The 22,273-nt window shown below is 45.4% G+C and overlaps 1 protein-coding gene across 2 annotated transcripts in view; it reads right to left on the bottom strand.

Annotated features, from left to right (window-relative positions):
* Window positions 1-1,802: 1,802 nt before the first annotated feature.
* LEPR (leptin receptor) overlaps window positions 1,803-22,273 on the bottom strand; it is a 30,838-nt gene continuing 10,367 nt past the window's right edge. For both annotated transcript variants that reach the window (XM_071436922.1, XM_071436923.1), the window contains exons 5-19: window positions 20,987-21,192; window positions 18,187-18,335; window positions 17,124-17,268; window positions 14,972-15,268; window positions 13,033-13,147; window positions 10,707-10,906; window positions 9,013-9,164; window positions 8,233-8,392; window positions 8,069-8,151; window positions 7,300-7,516; window positions 6,394-6,576; window positions 5,780-5,875; window positions 5,302-5,404; window positions 4,504-4,579; window positions 1,803-3,459 (exon numbers count right to left, since the gene is read on the bottom strand). In XM_071436922.1, the coding sequence (XP_071293023.1) occupies window positions 2,722-3,459; window positions 4,504-4,579; window positions 5,302-5,404; window positions 5,780-5,875; window positions 6,394-6,576; window positions 7,300-7,516; window positions 8,069-8,151; window positions 8,233-8,392; window positions 9,013-9,164; window positions 10,707-10,906; window positions 13,033-13,147; window positions 14,972-15,268; window positions 17,124-17,268; window positions 18,187-18,335; window positions 20,987-21,192 (2,920 nt within the window). In that variant the 3' untranslated portion in view covers window positions 1,803-2,721. The remainder of the gene's footprint in view (window positions 3,460-4,503; window positions 4,580-5,301; window positions 5,405-5,779; window positions 5,876-6,393; window positions 6,577-7,299; window positions 7,517-8,068; window positions 8,152-8,232; window positions 8,393-9,012; window positions 9,165-10,706; window positions 10,907-13,032; window positions 13,148-14,971; window positions 15,269-17,123; window positions 17,269-18,186; window positions 18,336-20,986; window positions 21,193-22,273) is intronic.

Here is a 22,273-nt window from a genome sequence, read left to right as displayed (position 1 = left end):
AAAAAAAAAGAAAGGGGAACTTAACTGTAGCTGCAAGTGACATGGAAAAGGGAAAATGACACATTTGATTCATTTTCTTACATAAAAGAGCTGCAGTCCTGAATGCTCTTCAAAATGAATCTGCAGGATCTTAATTTGTACTTCAGAAGCTGCACATGGCTCCTGTAATTGCTTGGTTCAAACTGAAAAAGCCTTTCCTGTTGAGTGTGAGGCCACGGCCAAAAAATCCCATTTCTCTGCAAAATGCCCAGATTCCCTGGGAATTGGCTGGGGTTGTTTGTGGCACAGGAACATTTCTGGAGAAGCAGCAACATTTTCCCTGGGAAGGAAACAGGAACTATATTGGGTCACTCCTGTGGCTGCTCTTGGGATGCTCCCAAATGCAACTCCAAAGGTTTTTCCTCCTGCCCCATGCCCAGGGGCAGGTGAATCCCTTTGGATCTGCCAGGCACTGAGCCAGGAGTGGAGGAGAGCCCTCAGAGCAGAGCTGGAGGTGAAGATCACCCCTTGAAACCCATTTTTTCCCCAGCACAGATCCTGGTGTGACCCTGTTCCCTACTTTCCCCCTGCTCCTGCTTCCTTTCCCAGCTGTCCTGCCAGGAACCAGAGCCTGGGAGGGGCAGGGAGCACAGATTCCCTGCTCCAGACATTTTCACATGGAACACAGCCCCTTTCAGCCCTCCCCAGGGTGACACCCGTGTCCCTTGCAGGGACGGCTCTGGAACGAGTGGCAGCTTCTTGTGGCTCCAACAAAAACTGCCTTAACCTTCCAAAATCCCAGGCACTGCACATTCCCATCTCCAGCTCAGCCAAGGAGATTTTTCTCCCGTGGCTGCAAACACAGCGATCCCCAGGGCCTGGGAAAGGCTCAGCTGTGAGAAACAACCTGACCTGAAGGTGAGGGGAAAAATAATGATGGAAAAGAACCCAGCTCCCAGTCTTGCCCAGCTCCCAGCTTTCCCTCCCCGAGGCAGCTGCTGCCCGAGGGAGCGGCCGGAGCTGTAACCCGAGCCAGAGGCGGCAGATGGAGCATTCAGGATATGCAGATTTTGGCTTTCTGTGGGAGCACGGAGAGGTGAGGAGCAGGATCGAATGTCCCTTCCATCAGGCTGGAAATGCCACTTGCAGGAATTATTTATGGAGCTGTGGGGCAGGACCTGCATCTGCAGCATCCTCAGGAGCACTGGGATTGCAGGAACAGGACAGGAACAGCCCAGGAGGGATCCAACCCCTTGGTTCTACACTCAACACACCCCAAATCTCCTGGTTTTGCTGAAGCAGCTCAGATTTGCTGTATTTCCTGCAGGGTTTTTGCAGAGGAGATCCTTTGGTTTCCCTGAGGAGCACCAGCTGCTCTGACCATTAGGAAAATCATGGGGTGGCAGTGGGAGGATGGGCTGAGCTCCCAGAGGAGGGGAAACCTGGGACTCTGCCATTGAGGAGAGACCTCCTGCACATCTCCTAACTCCTGAATTTTCCACGTTCCCAGGAAAGCCTTCCCTGGTCCCTCAGCTGATCATTCCCATGGGAAAGCTCCCCCTGTTCATATGGAATTACTGGGAAAGGTCTGGGCAGGCTCAAATCAACACCAGCTTTTGATTTCTGGAGAAAGATGACCCTCAAACACAACCAAATAATTTTTCTGGACACTTCCATGAAAGGATCATTCCACTCTCCAGAGAAATGGGCTTTCCTGTCCCTTCCCACCAGCAGGAAGTGCATCCTAAATCCAGCATCCATCACAGCCTTAGCTGGAACGCCACAGGAGCCTGCAGGTTTATCTCCAACCACAGAGACAAGTCTTGGTTCCTAACACAAAACAGGTTTTAATTCCTCACCCCACACAAGAACATCAGATCTGTGTCACCTCCAGCATCAGAGTCCCACAGGAGCCAGGTCAACAGCTCAGACTGGGTTTAAATTCACCCTTGCTCTGGTTTTTAACATCAGTTTTGCCCTTTGGTTTTGTCTCTCTGAAGTTTGACAGAAATATATTCTTTGGAATACACAATAAATTCATCCTCCTTCACTCCTAAAAATAGTTCTCTGAAAAGGCAGGTGTAGAAAAATATTTATGAACTATGCAATAAAACAAGAAAAAAAAATAGCTTTGGCTTGCAAATTGGTGTGGGTTTGTTTTCCTGCTTCTCCCAGAAAATGCAGACCTGATTTACTCCCACCCAAGGCTTCCTGGCAGGGCTGTAGAGGCAAAGTGACTTCTCCAAGGCCATGCAGACAGGCTGGATCTCCCAAAATCAAAAATGCAGGGTCCTTGGATCCAATTCTTGTCTTTTCTCCCATGAAATCTTAGGAAAGAGCTTGGGAAGAGATGTCAGTGTAAAACTCAGCATTTGGAATCTTGTGTTCAACAATAAAATGTGGATACTTTACTTTAAGTACATCATTTTATCCAATTAATGGAGACACAGGAATTTGGATTCTCTTCCTCTTCCTGCAGCACCCTGATCCTTTCACTCCTTGATCCATTCCTTGCAACCACATCCAGGCTGACTCAATGTTACAGATCATCCCCAGGGAAATGGAAAATTCCAGCTTTTCTCTCTCAAAAGTATCCCAGGCCCTGGATCAGCTCTCTCACCCTTGGGGGCTCCAGGTGAAGCCTAAAACCAGAACAAGCTGGACGAAGCAAGAGAGGGAACACAGAGGAATGCATCAACACCTGGAAAAACTTCAGGAATATGGAATTTTGGGGTGATTCTGTCACTTTTTCTCCGTGGCCTCCTGCCCTTTGGCTGCTGCCATCCGGAACTGTGGAACATAGGGAACGGTGCCTTTAGGCTTGAGGCTGCCTTGGATAAACTCCTTGACACTGGCTGGGATGTGCTGGAGAAGCTCCTGCTCCGTGAGCAGGCCCGTGCTCTGGGGCTGCCACGTGTCCCTGGAGCTGTCTGCCAGGATGTCCCTGTGTGCTGTGTCCAGGCCTGGTATCCCAAGGTAGCACAGGCCGCGCTCGGGGAAAGCCTCGTCCAAAGGCTCCGAGGACAGCAGGGACAGGGCCCTGCTGGGCTGGCAACCAGGCAGCACCAGCACTGCCCCGCTGCCAGCCTCCCAGGCAGCCCTGCAGAAGGCCCCCAGCACTATGGAATGCTGCCCTAGGATGCAGCTCCCCGGGCAGGATTTTGGCCGGCAGGGCCCGCTGGAGGGACAGCTGCTGATGACTGTGGCGTATCTGAGGTCCCCCTGGGCCAGGCCTTCTCCATCCTGGCAGCTCCTGCAGAAGCTGCTGCTCTGGAAGTGGCTGCTGGAGCATGCAGAGTCACGTTCCGACTCCTGGGGGCTTGGAAACGTGGGGTCAATTCCTAAAAAATCCCCTGGCTCTTCTTTTCCCAGGGTTTTGGTGAGGCTGATGTCCTCCAGCACCATCTCTGCCTCCAGGAGAAGTGGCTCACATGACATTGGCTCGGGGTGCTTGGCAAAGAGATGCTCCAGAGTCTCAGGCTGGAAGAAAAGAGGGATTTTAATGCTCATTTATTATGGAACAGCTTTATTTCACTCTCCAGGTTTTATGGATCACAGCATCCAACACCAAAGGTCATTCCCAGGAGCCTGGAATTTTGCCACATTGAGTTCACACATTGTTTTTTCTAAAATTCATAGCTGAAAATCCCCTATGACAAAATTTCCTTGACAGATTTACCATTGATACATCAGCTGAAGGAACTTTCCCTGCTAGGATTGATCAAATTCAGCCTTTCCATAGGATTTTTGGAGCATTCCCACCTGAGTAGCAGCTGCATGCTTGAACTGAGTGAAACTCCTCTATTTGGGAGAAATGCAGGATTTACTACTCCTAATAAATGCAGATGTAAATTATCCACCAGGATGAACTGACAGCAGCAAGAGAGCTCCAAAGGAAAATTGCCTTGTATTTCCTAATGAATTCAGGACAAAACAGATAAATCCAGTTTTTTTGTGGATTAACAAATCATGTTTTACAGCAGGGAAGCTGCCAAAATAATGAGGAAAATGTCAAAATATTCAGAGTAGTGGGAAATCAGAGCAGAGAGTGAAACTCCTGGGCTCTACTCAGTCCAGACTCACTGTTGGTGACACCTGGGCCTTGAACTTGGGATTTTCCCACACAAATCCATCACCTTCCCACATCAAAATGAACAGGGAGCTTTTAAACAATGAAAATAACATTTTATTCCTCGTGCATGTGGTTTATCCCTACAGGAGATGTTTGTGTCCCTTCCCCTCTCCATGGACACCACAGCAAACACAGATTAAAGCCCTCCCAGCCAAGGCCAGGGCTGTTTTGGCAAAGGCCACCATCTGTCACCTATTAAAAAATCAGTTTATTATTTAACAGTTTATCATTAGAAGCAGATATTTCTCATGTCCAATGCATAATCCAGAGGCCTGGGGAATGGGAACCTCTGGCTGGAGCCAGAGGGGTGAACGGGGCTGGATTTCCAGTGGAGACAGAGCTGGAGCAACAGCCCTGGGTGGAGGGAGCAGCAGCCCCAGGGAAATACAAACCTGCTGGAAATTAACTCCTTGTGCCCATGAGCAGTTCTTGGGGTTGGGAACATCCTCCCAGAGCAGCTTCTTCATCCTGAAATGCCAGGGAAATGCTGGAGTTGGTGCTGTTCCCACTGTGCTGGGAAGGAATCTCTGCCATTTCATTTATCCACAGCACTGTGGCCATGAAATAACCATTGGAGAGATGAGAAATGCCCCAAATTTAACCTAAACCATCAAGAGGGGACATTCCAGGTGGCAGTTTGGGAAAATATAAAGGGTGCAGTCTGTGCTGAATGACCACAAGCCACGGGGCCTACAGGGGTACAGAAGATCTGGGGACAAGGGGGAGGGACAGGACTGGGGACAAGGGATGGAGGGACAGGACACAGGGAATGGCTGGCAGCTGGAAAAGGGGGATTTAGATGGATATTGGGAAGGAATTGCTCCCTGGGAGGGTGGGCAGGCCCTGGGATGGAATTCCCAGAGCAGCTGTGGCTGCCCCTGGATCCCTGGAAGTCTCCCAGGTTGGACACAGGGGCTTGGAGCAGCCTGGGACAGTGGGAGGTGTCCCTGGGGTGGCCCTGGATGGGATTTAAGGTCCCTCCCAGCCCAAACCAGTTTGGGATTCTGTGACACCAGTTCAGCAGAGTGGCACCAGTGCAGCTGCAGCAGCTGGATTTTGGATAATAGGAACAAGCAGCTAGATTTTGGATAACAGGAACAAGCAGCTGGATTTTGGATAATAGGAACAAGCAGCTGGATTTTGGATAACAGGAACAAGCAGCTGGATTTTGGATAACAGGAACAAGGTACCTCTGGTGTGAAACCAGCAATGCTCCCAGCAGCAGAACTGAGGTGGAGAAAACAATGGGCAGAACCACGTGGAGGGTGCCAGCATTGCCAGTCTCAAATCCCCCTGGAAATAAAGGAGTTCAGCTATGAATGCAGCAAAGTGATTTGTCTGGGAGCAAATAGTTGGCAACAGGGAAATAACAAACAGTAGAAACCACAGCTTAGATGGGGAAATAACCTTGAGCAACAGTTTTATTGCCCATGGACAAACCTTTCCCTTGGGAATAAACAGACAAAAAGGAATTATTTAAAGAGGAGTTTAATCCCTCACTCAGCTCAGCCCACAGAGGGTTTTCAGATTAAAGCTGTTCACTGTTTGTAGGTACACAACAGTGACTTTATTACTAGTTTGGGGGTTTTTTTCAGATAAGATAGAGATTTTACACTTAAAGTTCACTTTTACTTCAAAAAAAACAGGGGGAAAGCCCCTGATGGTCACCTTGGGCAAACTGATCCGTGGCTCTGGCTTTGCCAACTCCTCCAGCAAACACAGGGTAGAGGCTGAACTGGTACTTCTCAATCAGGATAAAGTGATCTGCAAAGAGAAATCAGCCTTTGGAACCCTCTGTCATCCAGTTTTTAAACAATTCCCCCCACAGAGGCTCTGGGCACAGATCAGAGCTCAGATCAGCCCAGAGAGGGCAATAATGGATCCATCTTTTACAGATCCCTACTTCAAAATCCCAAGATTCCAGCTATTAATCCAGCATTATTCTGCCATGGAATGAACACCTTATGGAGCTCCTGGGATAATTTCCAGGAGTAAAGTCAAAATGCAAAGGAAATGCAGATATTCATTTGAATAATTAACTGGTGTGTTCAGTATTCCAGAACTAATTTTATTGTATTGCCACAAAATGAACTCACTCCAGAGCTTAAGCTGATTATTAATGCAACAGGCAATCCTCTAATGAGCATCACAATTTGGTTTATTGCTCAATAAAAGTGATTAGAAACACAGAAGGGGAAAAAGGGCTCACAGCTCAGAAATTCCACATTTTTCTGTTCCACACCAATTAACAGCACAAATTGTATTTTCAAGCACACACTCACCATAAATGAAACATTTCCTGAGGTTTGGAGGAACTCGCAGCCATTTCACCTGCTCCTCTTTGTTCAGGTTCCTCCACTCAATCACAAAGGATTTTATCCCAGGGATTTGTGGGGAGAGACTCCAAACCACAACCACACAGGTGCTGTTCACCAGGTAAGCACTCAGGGACTGCACAGCATCCACTGGGGAAACAGGGAAAGCACCTGGGATCCACATCCCATAAACTGCTCAAGTGTCACTACTTTATCACTTTAATTGTCTTTTGTATAGTAAAGCCACATCAGCAGAGAGATTTTTTCTTCAAGCCACCAAAAATTTGTGTTACACTAAAGCAGTCCCAAGCACAAACAGATCAAGTTTCTTACAGACACCAAATATCCCAATTCTCACCTGCAATTCCTTAATTATCCTTAACCAAAAATTTAAAAATTCCCAAATTCTTGGGAATAGATTAAGCAGAGTGCAGCCAAATCCAGGAATTTCTGTTCAGGAAGTGGAGCAGGAATTGCTGCTCAGGAAGTCTGAGGGCCCTGTACCCTGGCAGCCCAAAACATGACCACGTTTCATTTTGGAGACAACAAAACATTCCCTAGCAGGAACATTGGGTGTTCCCAAAACAAAGGACATGAAAGATCAGTTCTCCAGCAGGATTTTCTTTTTCTTTGATTAATTGCTTTATATTTTATTAGTGAAGACAGCCCAGTGATAACTTTTTTCCCAACCCAAAAATCACAGGATTTTCATGAAGGAAATCTGAGTTTTCCAATAGCTCAGTTGGTGCTGAATGCATCCCCATAAAACATTCCTTATTCCAATAGAGGGAATTTTATCCCAAAGAAAGCTTTCCCCACGAGCATCACCAGGATTCCTGGCATTTCCCACATCCCCCTCACTGCTGCTCTTACCTGTGCTCATTTGCTGGGATAGAGTTAAATTAGAATTAATTGCAGAAATTCCCACTGAATTCATGGCTAAGATGGTGACGGTGTGGGTTGGCTCCATCCAAGGGAAAGTCCAGCTGGTGCCATGATCCACAAACTCCTCCCAGGGGGGGTTCCCTGGGGTCTGGTGCTTTATGATGTACCTGCTCACGCTGCACAACGAGTCATTCTGCATCAGGGGCTGCAGCAATTAATTCATGGGCATTAATTCCTGAATTCCGTCCTGATTCCCAGAGCAAAGGTTGTTTGGGCAGCTCCAATTGTAACAAAAACAGGACCCAATAAAGATATTCTGGCTCCTGTCTTTTTATCCAAGGACTGGAGTCCTTTTAAAGGCTTCATTTCCCTCTCTGAGAGCTGACTCTCATTCCCTCTCTTCCCAGCAAAGGGAAGTGAAGGACAAGGAGAGCCAAACTTTCAGATTCCCACAGCAATTCCCTGTTTTACACGTTTTTCAGGGTTCAAACCCCAGAGCAGCACATGAGCAAACAGGAATGGGCACTGAGGAACTTTTTCCTGTCCTGCATTAACATTTTAAGGCAAAGAAGGCAAAACCATCTCCCATTTTAACCCAGAATTCCCACCAGGATTCACCTCTTGCCCCTAGGATGAGCCAAGCAATTGTCAGGAGCCCAGAAAAAGGCAAATCCCAATTCCCACAAGCCTCATGTGCCTGTCAGACTCCCCTCCTGGCAATCCCACCTGGTTTTAGGATCACAGGGAAAGCTCCCACCTTCCACAGGAGTGTAACATTCCTCTGCTTCCTGGCTGGATCCTCAGAAACCACCCTCCAGAATTCCGGGCCTTGCAAGGGAGCTGCAAAACAACAATTTGGGAGGGATGGTCACAGCTGAGTGTGGCAAGTGCCAGCCCTGAGGATGTCCCTGGAGCACAGACCTCTGATGTCCTGGACGAGGCTTTGGGCTGCTCTGCTCCAGTCGCTCCAGTAGCCGGATCCCTGCAGCTCCCGGCAGCGCACCTGCACCACGTACTGCACACAGAGCTGCTCCACTGGCACCACTGCCCAGCTGCCTGCAGGCTCTGGGACCTCATACAGCTGGGACAGAGGGCAAAAGAGCCACAGTGAGGACAAAGGGAGGTTTAGGCAGCTCTGTGATGGTGTTCACTGGGGTCCCAGGATGAGGGAAGAGACGAGGATCTGACTCCATGTTTCAGAAGGCTGATTTATTATTTTATGATATATATTATATTAAAACTATACTAAAAGAATAGAAGAAAGGATTTCATCAGAAGGCTGGCTAAGAATAGAAAAATAAAGAATGATAACAAAGGCTTGTGTCTCGGACAGAGAGTCCGAGTCAGCTGGGCTGTGATTGGCCATTAATCAGAAACAACCACACGAGCCCAATCCCAGACCCACCTGTTGCATTCCACAGCAGCAGATAATCATTGGTTACATTTTGTTCCTGAGGCCTCTCAGCTTCTCAGGAGGAAAAATCCTAAGGAAAGGATTTTCCATAAAAGATGCCTGTGACACAGCTCTAGGAGTCAAAATTCCTGAAAATGAATCCCGTGAGGAAGCGGGATTGTGAGGAAAATTCCTTTGTGGACACTGCAACTGCTTTTGCATTTGGTGACTTCCCCCATGGATAAAAAGCAGCTCCACACTCCAGCAGGGCAGTGAGCCCTGCTCCAGGCCAGAGGGAACAGACATACCTGCCATGGAATGTCCTCCCTGCTCTCTGGATTCCAGCGGATCTGGAATGCCAGATCCCTGCTGGCAAACACAGGCTGGGCCCAGCTCACGTTCAGCAGCCCCGTGTTCCTGGTCACTTCTGCTCCCACGTTGGAAGGGGGCAGAGGCTTCACTGGAAAATGGAAAAATGAGACAATTACTGCAAAGTCTGCACTGGCACTTCCCAATAAATCAAGCCATGGATGGCTTCTCCTTGTCCTGAGGGTGGTGGGTAACACAAAGCCTCTGCTGTTCCAGGGAAAGCAGCACTGGAAACACAGAATCCACGGGAATGTTTCCAGGTGTTTCATTTTCACCTAAAGCACAACAGATTCTCTTGTGCTGGCACTTGCCACCTGCCCTGGGATAAAGAGCAGAAGACAGAGCCTGGCAATAAATGAGGTTTGGGTTGGATATTTGGGAAAGTTCCTCCATGGGAAGGGTGGTCAGGCATGGGAGCAGCTGCCCAGGGCAGCGCTGGGCCCCCATCCCTGCAGGGATTTCAAAGCCCTGTGGCACTTGGGGACAGGGGCACTGGTGGCCTTGGCACCAGGGAATGGTTGGATTCCATGCTCTCCAGGGGCTTTCCAACAATTCCATTATTCCATTATTTCAATGGGGTCACCCCTGCAGAAAACAGCAGCTCCTGTACAGGCGGGGGATAGACATTGTGCAGTGACTGATGGAAACATTTTTATTTTATTAATTGGAAATTCCCCCCAAATCCAGCTGCTCCAGAACAGGAATCTCCCAAAACCCTTGCTTGTTAATCAAGCCAAATTGAAATAAACTTACTTTGGATAATCAGATGTGAATGAGGAGAAAACAACAACAGAAAATAAATAATTTTTTCATTTTGGATGGTGCTGGAATGGGTTTGTTTTGCTTTACCACAATACAGAGCACCCTGCATCCAGGATGAAACATTCCATCCATTGTCACCACATAACAAATGTATTTTATAATTCTACAACTCAAATTTCTTTCATAACTATAAAAATCTTAATTAATTTCATAATTATATAAATGGGATTTATTTCATGTAGCACCTCTGGGGTCCAGCTGCCTTGTTTGCTCTCACCCACATTCAAATTTGGTTCCAAAAAATACCCAGTGAATTCTCTGTCACAGAGCAGATAAGAAAAGGTGATTTGCACATTTTGGAGTTTTTAAAACATCCAAACACTGCTCCTGCCTCTTGTTTTTATCCAAATTTCAGTGCTCTGTGTGTCACAAAATGTTGCAGCAGCATGGAAGAGCAGGGACAGTCCCCATGATTTGAAATGGATTTATAACTGTGTAAATAATACACTGCACAAATAATAATAATAAATTCATAAATAAAGATAATAATAATAATAAACAACTGTGCAAATAATACTGGAGTATAAACTAATTAATTGAAGACAAATCAATCTGAGAAATTAAATAACCAAGACCTTAAAAATGAGCTTCATTTTGCAATATAACACTTGCATTTTCTGTAGAGGGAATAACTGGCAGAAGTGGATGTTTCATTAAAATCCTGGATGGGAATAACATTTAAACCAATTTTTCTTTAAGGTAATATCAAAACTCTCATGTTTTTATTGAAAACCTATGGAAAAATCCTTGCCCTACACCATTTAAAAATCCAGGGGCACAAGGGAAGAGAGATTCAAGGATCCTGACCTACCCACATCTGCTGGGATGACACAAACCGGGGAGGATTGCAGGGTTCCCAGGGAGTGTTTAAACTCTATCCACAGGGTATATCCAGATAACAGGAAAATGGGCTGGAATGTGCACTCGTAGGAATGGTTCCTCTGCAAAAGGCATTCCTTCACCTCTGAGTCTGGAGATGGGCTTGGAGAGTCAGAGCAATAAATCTGGCTCCTTAAAAGAGGGAAAAAAACCACATTCAGTTGGTGCATTGCAAGTGTAAATCTGGAGGGAATTAAAAGGAATGGAGGCACTGCAAACTCCTGGGATTTTGAGGATTATTTGGATCTGGAACCTGAGTCTGCACTGAAGGGGATAAAAAACCATTTCAGTGTCACTTCTCAAAGCTTTGGCTCTGGAAAAAGCAGGACAAACAACAAAAGCAGCAGGTACAACAAGAGAGGGCAGCTCCAAATCCTCATCAATTGTGGGATTTGAGGGATTGGCAATGAACACAGCAAGGCAAATCTGCCAAGAACTGACTGCAGTCAGGAATGGCTTCCAAAATCCCAACTGGCAACCAGGGGGAAGCTGCCACAGAGACCCAGTGAGGTCTCCAGGAGATGCAAATTCCACCAAAACATCAACTCTGGATTAAAAACCCCATGTCCAGTTTTCACACCTGGCAACAGAAGAGAGGAGCCTTGGCTTTTGGACAAATTGGAACTGGATAAATTCTTGGAGTGGGAATTTTTCAGCTTTCTCCTCAGACTTGTGAGGAGAGGGGCTGGAGGGGGTGTGAGTTACTCAGAGGAACCACCAGAGTTACACTGGGTACAAGTTCCCTCTTTGTGTCCTCAGGATTAAAGCAGTGCCTGGTGCTTTGGAGGTTGGCATTGGAGCATTCCCTGCTCCCACAGGATCATCCCTCTGGAGCTGTTTCTCCTGGCAGCACTGCCTGCAGAGGAAGATGTAGGAACAACCCAAGCCAAACAAAACCCCACAGGCAGAGCATCACACACAGCACAGCAGTGCTGCACTCCAGCTCCTAAAGGGAATAGCAGCAGGAATTTTATTGCATTTTCCTCTTTCAGGTCTCGCTCTGAACAAATAACCACAAAAACTAGAACAAAAAGAAGGATCAGCAGCATCTGGGAAGGATTTGCAGGCAGTGGTAATGTCACTGTTTGATCTTGCAGGAACACGAACAAATCTCCACATTATCACCTCCTACTAGAAAATCACATTTTTAGCTAAACCTGAGCAGTGAGGAAGTGGGAATAAAAGGCACCATGAGCAGCATGGGGTTTATTCCCAGCTCCCTGCCCAGCAGTGCACTCATTAGATCCATATTTGTCAAGGCAGAGTAAACAAAAGCTACCTCAGCACTCAGGCAGGCATTAATCCTGCCCCAAAAGCCTCCACTTGAACTTTCCAGCATTCCAGTTATTCCTGCAGTCCACAAACCCCTGGGAAATATTCACCTGGGCACCAGGATCATTCAGAGCTCCACCACAGAAGACAGGCTGCCTTTCCAAAGGATTAGGCAGGGCTGATGGAAGCTGTTTGCCAAAATTCCTGCATCTCCAGCCCAGCAGAGTGCTAAAATTATGGGGTTTTTGCCTCAGGAAGAGCTGTCTGTCTGTCTGTCTGTCTGAGTGGTTCTAGGAAACCCTCAAGCTCCACACATCAGGGATGGAATAGGATGAGCTTTGAGGTCCCTCCCAACCCAAACCAGTCTGGGATTCTGGGAACTGCTGCAGTCCCAGCTGCTGCCTTCACAAAGCAACATTCCCTTCACCAGCTAAGGTTTGGTTCTCCAAGCAAGACCTTTTCCCACCTTGGAATAAGTTGGTTTCATCCTCTATTTTTAGCTGTGTGTACATAGAAAAAAAAAAACATTAAAAAAATTACAGAAGAATCAAAGACTGAGTGGAGACCTCAGGAGGTCTCAAGTCCCACCTCAGACTCAGAGCAGAGTTAAATCAGATCAGATGGAGCTGTCAGGAGCTGAGAGGCTCCAAGGACAGGGATTCTACAGCTCCACCAGGCCAGACATTCCTTCTGGGAATGGGCTTTTCCCTTATTTCCTTACAACTTGTAGGTAGGAGCAACTGGAATAATTCTTTAACTGATCCAAGAAATCTTCTTGAAGAGAACTGGCTCCCAAACAGGTTGAAAAATGCTGAAAAACCCTAGAAATAAAATCTGTTCCATACTCAGCTATCTCTGGTTCCCTTCCTGCACACAGATAAAGAATCTGTTAATTCTATAATTACATTCCTCCAGAATTCTTTGACACTAAAATATTTTGAGCAATGCTTTCCAAACATAAAAAGAGAATTAAACTCCATCCATACCTGCGATATCTTAGCTGCAGACTCCCCAGGAGCAAGGTGGTTGGGTTTGCAGACCACCTGCAAGTCATTTTAGTCAGGTATCCATCAGTCTCACAGGAGATATTAAAATCCATGTCTAATTAAAAGACATAAAAGCTTAATTAATAAGACACAATGGTTGCTACAAAACAAAACTGTGAGGAATTTTTGATGTAATTTGAGATGGGACTTTTGAATTGGTTTTGATTATGTGGTTTATTTTTTTATCTTCCACATAAGTAAGAAAAGTGAGTTCAGCTCACGTCTTTACAGCATAGTTTAAAAAGTCACAAAACTTTTAGTTACAAGACTTTTTAAGGAGTTATTGACTAATAAAACACTGCCAACAAAAATGTTTATGTTTTTGACTCAATCTTTAAATATTTTGTCTTATAGAGTCATGCTACAGTGTAAGCCTTCTTAGTCAATCATGTTATAACACACAAACTTACAGTACTGCACTCCACATTTCTTGTTTACCTTTATAACTACTTTTATTTTTTCTATCTCTTAAACTCTAAAACTCTAAACTTTCCTGTACTTAGCATGTCTTTAAACTATAAATCCACATCCTCTCTTCTAACACTTGTTTCCAAAGCCTTAAATCAAATCTTGTGTTTAATTCTAAGCTTTAACCTTTTAACCTTTGTAACTTTTATTTTTTCTACATCTTAAACTCTAAAACTCTAAACTTTCCTTTATTCAACATGTCTTTACTTCACACTATAAATCCACAATCTTGCTTCTAACACTTAAGTTTAGAAGCTTTTTCCAAAGCCTCAAATCAAATCTTGTGTTTAATTCTGAGCTTTAACCTATAAAGCTGAAGTTCTGAGAATTCCCTACATTTCAAATTCCAACACAAAACGAAACAAAAAAACCAAACCAAACAAAACCAAAAAAAAAAAAAACCAAAAAACAAAAACAAACCCAACCAAAAGACCTCAACAAAAAACCCCAAAAACAAAACAAAGCAAAAAAAAAAAAAAAACCAAAACCAAAAAACAAACAGTCATTGTGATATTTTCTGAAAAATCCCTTGTACCAGGATTTCTTCTCCTGGGAAGCTGAGAAGCCTCAGCTTCTCCTGTGTTTGCTGCTCTGGGATGTGGTCTGGAGATTGTTTATCCAAACATGTGAATTGTTTTTACTTCATGACCAATCACCATCAGCTGTGTCAGACTCTGAGGAGTCAGTCATGAGTTTTTATTATTCATTCTTGTTAAGCTTTCTGTCTGTATCCTTCTCTTTCTTTAGTATAGTTTTGGTATAGCAGAATGGAGTGGAATGGGATGGGATGGGATGGGATGGGATGGGATGGGATGGGATGGGATGGGATGGGATGGGATGGGATGGGATGGAGTGGAATGGAGTGGAATGGAGTGGAATGGAATGGAGTGGAATGGAATGGAATGGAATGGAATGGAATGGAGTGGAGTGGAATGGAATGGAATGGAATGGAATGGAATGGAATGGAATGGAATGGAATGGAGTGGAATGGGATGGAATGGGATGGAATGGAATGGAGTGGAATGGAGTGGAATGGAATGGAATGGAATGGAATGGAGTGGAATGGAATGGAGTGGAATGGAATGGAGTGGAATGGAATGGAGTGGAATGGAATGGAGTGGAATGGAGTGGAATGGAATGGAATAGAATAGAATAGAATAGAATAGAATAGAATAGAATAGAATAGAATAGAATAACTCAGCCTTCTGAGAACACGGAGTCAGATTCTCATCTCTCACCTCGTCCCGGGGACCCTCGCAAACACCACAACAAAGAAACAAAAACCCCACAAAAACAAAACCACGAACAAACAAAACTCCCCCAAGGGCAAGAAAGGATTTTAAATGGAAATACTCCATCCTGACCACGACAAGGGCCCAAGAGCAGAACGGGCAGTGCCCCCGAGCCTCACCTACGACATAGAGCTCGGCGTAGGCGCGGTGGCACTGGCGGCTCTGGTGGCAGCAGTACAGGGCGCTGTAGAGGAAGCTGCCCCGGGGCTGCGTGGCTCTCAGGCTGGGCAGGGTCACGCGGCTGACGCGGCTGCTCAGCTCCGAGGTCTGGCTGGCCGGGACCGGCTCGGCCAGGTTCAGCCACCACACCAGCTCCCGGGCCGGCACGGGCTGAGAGCGGTTCCTGAACGTGCACAGAAAGGACAGGCTGGAGCCAGCGCGGGTCAGGGTCCTGGCAGGGAAGTACAGCACTGGAGCTGCGTGGAAATGGGGATAAAAGGGGAAAATCCATTGGGGGTCGAAACTCAACCAGAAAATGTAAAAGCATATAATAATAATAATAAGAATAAGAATAAGAATAAGAATAAGAATAAGAATAAGAATAATTGTTAATAACCATAATAATATAGTGTATATATTACATACCATATAATAATATTATACCGTATTATATCATTATTATATTATCTATTGTATTATCTATTATGTATTCTTTTATTATTATTATTACTATTGACAATCTGATGTTATATATTATGTGAAATAGTATATAATAATATATAATAATTATATCTTATATATATATATAATATATAATAAAATATGTTATATTATTGTATAATAATATATAATATTATGACACTATTAAACATTATAACATTAAAATTATATTATAATCATCATAAAAGTAATATTAATATTAATATTGATATAAATAATAATTTTTATATTGTTATGGTTGCTACAGATGCAGAAATGAGCCTTGGACTGCCTCCCTCCATAGATAAAGTTTCTAAATTCTGATTAAAATAATCCTTAATATCCCCAGGTTACACAAAAGGAAAAAGGAGGGGGGGGAGGATCCATTGAAACTGAAAATGGAAAAAAATATTTCCAACAGAAAATATTATTATTATTATTACTATTACTATTATTCATAATAATAATGGTTTTATTATTTTTTCATCATCATCCGGCTGTATTTCTAACTTTCCTACTTCTTAATCACTATGAACAGGAACAGAAATGGGCCTTGGTTTGTCTCCCTCCACACCTGATGTTTCTAAACTCTGATTTAAATAATCTTTAATATCCCCAGGCACATCTGAATGAAAAGAGCAGAAAATCCCTGGAGGGTGCAGTGCAAGCAACACACAGTAGCACAAGGGGAACAAAATAAAATTAATCCATCTTTCCAGGAGCTGCTGTTCCTCTTCCTCCTGAAGTCAGCAGGAGATTGAAGTCCTCAAAGCTGGTTTTACACTGCAATTAACAGCAAATTGTAGCAGTGGTCCAATGCAGGCTCAAATACACTGAATTTTCCAAGGATTGAGAGAAGTTTAAACTCAGTCTCCACCAGTCAGGGATTCAGGAAAGATACAGGTGGAGCTGGAATGGAGCTGTTTGCAAAGAACACCCCAAAGCCAGCGTTAAATCCTTTAAAGATCAGGTTTGCTTCCCCCACTGAGGAACCAGGCAGGGATTTTTAGGATTTCCCCCAGATTTCCCTTTTGCAGGCAGTAAAGCAACTTTAGGATCTGTTATTTCAAGGTTTTATTAGGAAAAAAGCTCTTTTTCCAAGGTTTAGTTCTTTCTTTGGTGCAGGTGCCTGTATAAAGAGTTCAGAGAATTCCTGTGGCAGCACAGACCAAAATGTTCCCAGGGAATTCTGAGCAGAGCATGGAAAAATACAACAGAATAAGCAGAAAGTCATTTTTGCACAGGGCTCAGCATTACAAACCAGGCTGGACTGTATAAAAAGGACATTTAATTGTGCTCTGGGCCTTCAGTTCAGCTACAAAACCAAAACCAGAAGTGAGAGAAAGCACCAGGAGAAAAATCCTGAACTGAGGGGAGGTTCAGGGCTGCCAGCTGGAACTGGAATTGGAAAAGCTCTGAGGAAAAGAGCTTAGTGTGGGTGTGGGCAGGTGCTGCTGAGGGAGTGCCAGCCCCACAGGTGCTGCTCTCCAGAATCCCTTGTGCCAGCCTGGCCCAGGGAGGGAGCTGAGCCTCAGGCAGGAAAGGCTCCCACAGGATTTCTCATCCCAACTCCATTTCCAACACAAAACCAGCGGGAAAATCAGCTTTATCCCAAGCCTGCAGGTGTCCTACCTCCCAAAGAGAGGTTGTAGGGTGAGCTCCAGTCACTCCAGAAGCCTGGAGCATGGAGATTCCTGCTCCTCACTTGCACTGAGGATGGAGAGTCCAGCAGGGCATTGTCCATGGCCATGGAACTTTCCAGGACTACCTGAAGCGTCTGTTGGATTGTCCAAATCCATTATTGTTGTAAAATGAAACAGGAAAACACAGAAGGAACATAAATAAATTGTATGGAGTCAGAATTCCCTGAATTCCCTTTCATGCCTTCTCTTTCAACTCAGTTTTTAAGAAGGATGGGAGCACTGAGCAAATCACTTTGCTCCTTAAAAGACAGGAGATAACATCCTCATATTCTACACAAGGGTTTTCTATGTTTTTAGGTAGAAAGCTGGGTTAAAAATCTTTCTTCTTTAAATTTACTGTCAATTTGAGACTGTTGGAAGTTGTATAACTGTGGAAAACAAGTTTTTTCATTATGGGTTGCTAATTTACAGCTGCTTGTTATTCCAGAGCCACTTGCATGGTAGGAAGAGGAAAAAAAAACTATTCATAATAAAATTTATAAATATTAAACACAGATGAGTTACAGAACATATAGAATGCTGAAAGAAAATGGGCTTAGACTTCACAGAATCCAGGATTTCACCCAAGAAGAAAAATGGGAGTTTGCTTGTGAGAGCCAGCAGGAGATGGGGCTTCTCTCAGTGGGGAGAGATGTAAAATCCAGCTTCTCCAGGAACCAGCAGCCCAGCTTTTCCAGGGAACAGCAGCCAGCTAAGCCCAGCTTTTCCAGGAAAAAGCAGCCAGCTAAGCCCAGCTTCTCCAGGAAAAAGCAGCAAGTTAAGCCCAGCTTTTCCAGGAAAAAGCAGCCCCCCAGCTTCTCCAGGAAAAGGCAGTGAGCTAAGCCCAGCTTTTCCAGGAAAAGGCAGTGAGCTAAGCCCAGCTTTTCCAGGGAACAGCAGGGAGCTAAGCCCAGCTGCACCAGAACAGCCCCACTCCCAATCCAAGGCCCAGGGAGCGGTGGGAATGCCGGGGTTTGGGAATGGCCAGCCCCGAAGAGGGCACAGTGCCTCACCTGGCTGTCCCCCTGGTGGCCCGGAGGAGCGGAGATCCTCACTTGGTGCTGCAGAGGGAAGGGCAGCGGGGCAGGGCTGGACCAGCAGAGCTTCACCTGGCCCCTCTCAGCCAGCTCCAGGTGCAGCTGCACGGGGGCCTCGGGCTTCACTGCACACAAATTCACCCACAAGTTAGCCCCAGCTTCAGCCAGGGCTGCTGGGCTTTACTGAGTCACAATTCGGGCCTTAAACTCAGTTCTCTTAAACTCAGTTTCCAAGAGCTGCTCTACTGAGTGGCAGTTTTGTGTAATATCCCTGGAAAAGTCACCCTGGTGCTGTTGCAGTCATCAAGAAATGCTGCTTGACCTCCCATTTCCCTTAAACCTGCAGGAATTTCTTCCCTCTGGCCACAGCTTTTCCCAGTGGCCAAGCCCTGGCTGACCTGCCTTGCTGGGAAGAGGGAATGAGCAGGAGAGGGATGGGAATGCTGAGAAAATCAATTTGTTCCTTATAGTGCACACAGGGTTTTCCTAAACATTCCTATCCTTCCACAGGGATGATGGCTGTGAAAGGAGGAGTCCAGGAGAGTGAAAATGGAGAGTCTGGATATTCCCATGGGGATGAAGGGAGCTCTGGATGGGAAATCCCCCGGATTCCATTCCTTGGACACGGCCAAGGAGCCAAGGCCCTGCTTTTCCCTGGTACTGAGACCTTGGCTGGCCCTGTCCTCATTCCCAGCCAAGTTTTGCCCATGGAAGGGTAAAACCCTGCAGAAGCTGAAGGGAAAATATTCCCAAAAATCCTGAGCAGTGGGCAAATGTTCCCCTCAAATCCCATCTGCTCTGGGGCCCAGCTCTCCAAGGGTCCCATTTAACTGCATTACTGGGATGTCACTCAGGAATATCAAATATCTCCAATTATTTTCAGTATAAATCCACCAACCAGGCCAGATTTTATTTAGTTATTTATAACAAAATTCTCTTATTATTTTCAGTATAGATCTACCACAGCAAGTCAGATTTTATTTAATTTCTACTTCTAGACCATCTCAAAGCAATTAACTTCAGGAAGGCCAGCAGGGAGTGATTGGGGAGAAAGCAAATAAAAGTCAGTGGCTATGCCATCACATTTCCCTCAGTCAGATCCCACAGATAATGATGGTTGTGATGCCACCTGCTCCACTATCAGCAAATAAAATCCACGTGGCACAAGCACTCGAGAGTTTTACATTCAAAATAGTTTTAATTGAGCTAAATCTTGGCAGAACATGTATTAATATTATGCATTTTAAAAACATGCTTCACTAAGCAGAGCTAACTCATTGTGTCATTTTTAAATACTGGCAGACTCCAGCCTGAATTTTTAATTTTTTCCTGCAGCATCATTTCAAACCAGCAGGATGAAAAATGCCACCTCTCATCTTCCAAACCAGCCCACCCAGAGATTTTAACTGGTTCTGTCTGCAGAGCACATCAGTTAGGAGGGAGTTCATAAAGTTCCTAAGTTTTTAAGTTAATAAGATGTTCATAAAACTTTAATTTTTTTCCCCTGCAGCTGACAGCTCCTGCCTTTATGAAATCTGCCCAAATCTGCAATAACTGGGCACGTTGGATAGCAACACATCTCAAATTCATCATGTCAGGAGAGTTTGAGCTTGATCAAACACACAGGAATGTTTTCCAGCTTGGGGTTGCATGGGTGAACAAAAAAACATCAGGATCAGAGAGCTGCTTGGGAAAATGGGTGGGATTTCTTGCTAAGCAACTTTGGGAACAGCTTTTTAAATTTAATTGAAGCCCTCAGCAACAAGCTCCACCACCGGGCCAGTGTTGTGCAGAGAGGTTCTGATTGGAAAGGAAAAAATGAGAAATAACCAATTTTTGAGTGCTTGGGCCGTGCTCAGTGTGGTTTGCACAGCAGCCCAGACAGGGATTAGGGAGCTTTTCCTGCCCTGTCTGTGCCCCTTTCCCAGCAGAGCCATCCTGCTGCTGTTGTGAAGCACGGACAGATGACTCTTCAACTAATTAAAGATGAAAAGAGGGTACATTTATTACAGTGCTGAAAAGAGGGTGCATTTATTACAGTGCTGAAAAGAGGGTGTATTTATTACAGCACTGGACACCTGGGGAGTAACCTCCCAAAGACTTGTGTAAAAAGTCCCAAACTCCCACTCTATTTATCCAAAAAGGTTTTCCATATTCAGATGGTTTCCAGCATGGTTTCCAGGACGCCTGTTACATAAGCATTAACCTGCTCACTTTGTATTTTAATTAGCTGGATGTCCATTAGGGCTGTGCAATTGTCCTCCTTAATTGGCTTGGTGGGCTCTGAGATGGGTCAGAAGGGCCCACCATGGGTGGTGGGCTCTGAAATGGGTCAGAACCCAAAGAAATGGGTTCAGACCCAAAGAAATGGGTTCTGACCCATTTCAGAACAGTAAGTTCTGACTGACTTCCTTTGAAGAGGAAGTAAGACCTCTTCCTCATGGCAAACTCTTCACCCATGTCAAGCTGGCAGGGCTCCTTGTCCTGCTGGTCCCAGTCCAAGCCTCCTCTCATTCTTAGTTGGATTTATGGCTCCTGCACTCTTTCAATACCTCATACATCACCTGTCATTCCCAACCTTGTTTCAGTTATCCCACCTGGTATCAATTCATTTCCTTGTTAAGCTCCAATCCCAATTTGCTAACTACACTTGTAACCTGACCCTTGACTCATTTAAGCTCTCAGTTAGAATCCATCACTGTCCCTCTCCCAGCTGCATTCCCAGCCTGCCCCCTTGGCTCAGTGTTCCGTGGCCAGGGGTCTCAGCCATGCTCACCAATGTCCAAGGGCTGCAGGGCCATCAGGGGTGAGCCCAGGGCGGTGCCCCCTGCCACCATCTCCAGCCACAGCAGGTAGGTGTGGTTGAGGCTCGGGGTGGCCACCAGGCACTGGCAGCTGGCCTGGTCCCTGCAGTCACACGGAGCCACCCTCACTGTGCCCTGCAGAGAGCTCGTGGATGCAGCCCCCAGAGACAGCTCTGACCTGCAGGGGGGAAAACAAACCAGGAAACAAAACCATTTTCTGTATCTCAATAAGTGTGGCCATCTGGATATAGTTTATTGATCAAAAAATTAAATTAATTAATGAAAAAAACTAATTTTGCTGCTTCTCCCTTTTTAAATGGTTTTCAAGTAATGAACACAGTTCCATTCAAGAATTCCTAGATTTTCTTTAGGCACACGTTGTTTTACCTTGCCATGGCAGCTCCTTGCCATCCCAAAAGAGATGAATTTCTAATTTCCATTCACGGGGCACTGAAATAATGTCAAAACAATTTCATGTTCCCTCCAGCTCCTGCTACAATTGAGCATTACAGGGAATATTATAATCATGGAATGGTTTGGGTTGGGAGGGACCTTAAATCCCATCCCAGCCCCTGCCATGGACAGGGACCTTTCCCAAGCTGCTGCAAGCCCCATCCTTGGACATTTCCAGGGATCCAGGGGCAGCCACAGCTCCTCTGGGCAATCCATGCCAGGCCCTCCCCACCCTCCCAGGGAACAATTCCTTCCCAATATCCCATCTGAATCTTCAGAACCAGCAGTTCCCAAAGCATTCTCCATTCTCATCTTTACTCTTCAGCCTCTTCCAGAAACCCACATTTATGGAATTTTGCAGGTATCCAGGGACTAAAGCCTCCCCAAGGTTGGGAATTTAATAGTGCAAATCATTTGTGGCCAAATTTCTCCCAGCAGCAAAGCCAAGACAAACCCTGACAGCTCAATCACCTTGGATTCTTTCCTGTTTTTCACGTTTCATCCTTACCCAAAAAAAAAATAAAAAGCTCCTGTTTGGAATTGTTCTGAAGTGATTTTGGAATTATTTCTGTCCAGTAAGGGTTTTGTTTTACTAATTCAGAGAAAGAAATGGAAATTCATGGAATAAGAGCCTTTCAGTACATTTTTCCAATGGTTTTATAGCTGGCATGAGTCACTGGAACACTTGGATTCAGGCAGGGCAGAGATCTCTGCATTGGAGGACAGGGAAGGACGAGATCTGCTGCTTTATTTTTTGGGTTTAGTCCATTTGTTATCTGCTCCATTTATCTGAGAGCAGAGCACAG

This window comes from Agelaius tricolor, unplaced genomic scaffold, assembly GCF_023055355.1.
Source record: "Agelaius tricolor isolate 1412-34295 unplaced genomic scaffold, bAgeTri1.0.p SCAF_11, whole genome shotgun sequence".
NCBI classification, from domain to species: domain Eukaryota; kingdom Metazoa; phylum Chordata; class Aves; order Passeriformes; family Icteridae; genus Agelaius; species Agelaius tricolor.
The sequence above is the reverse complement of the archived record's forward strand: the minus strand, read 5'-3'. Positions and strand labels throughout refer to the sequence as shown.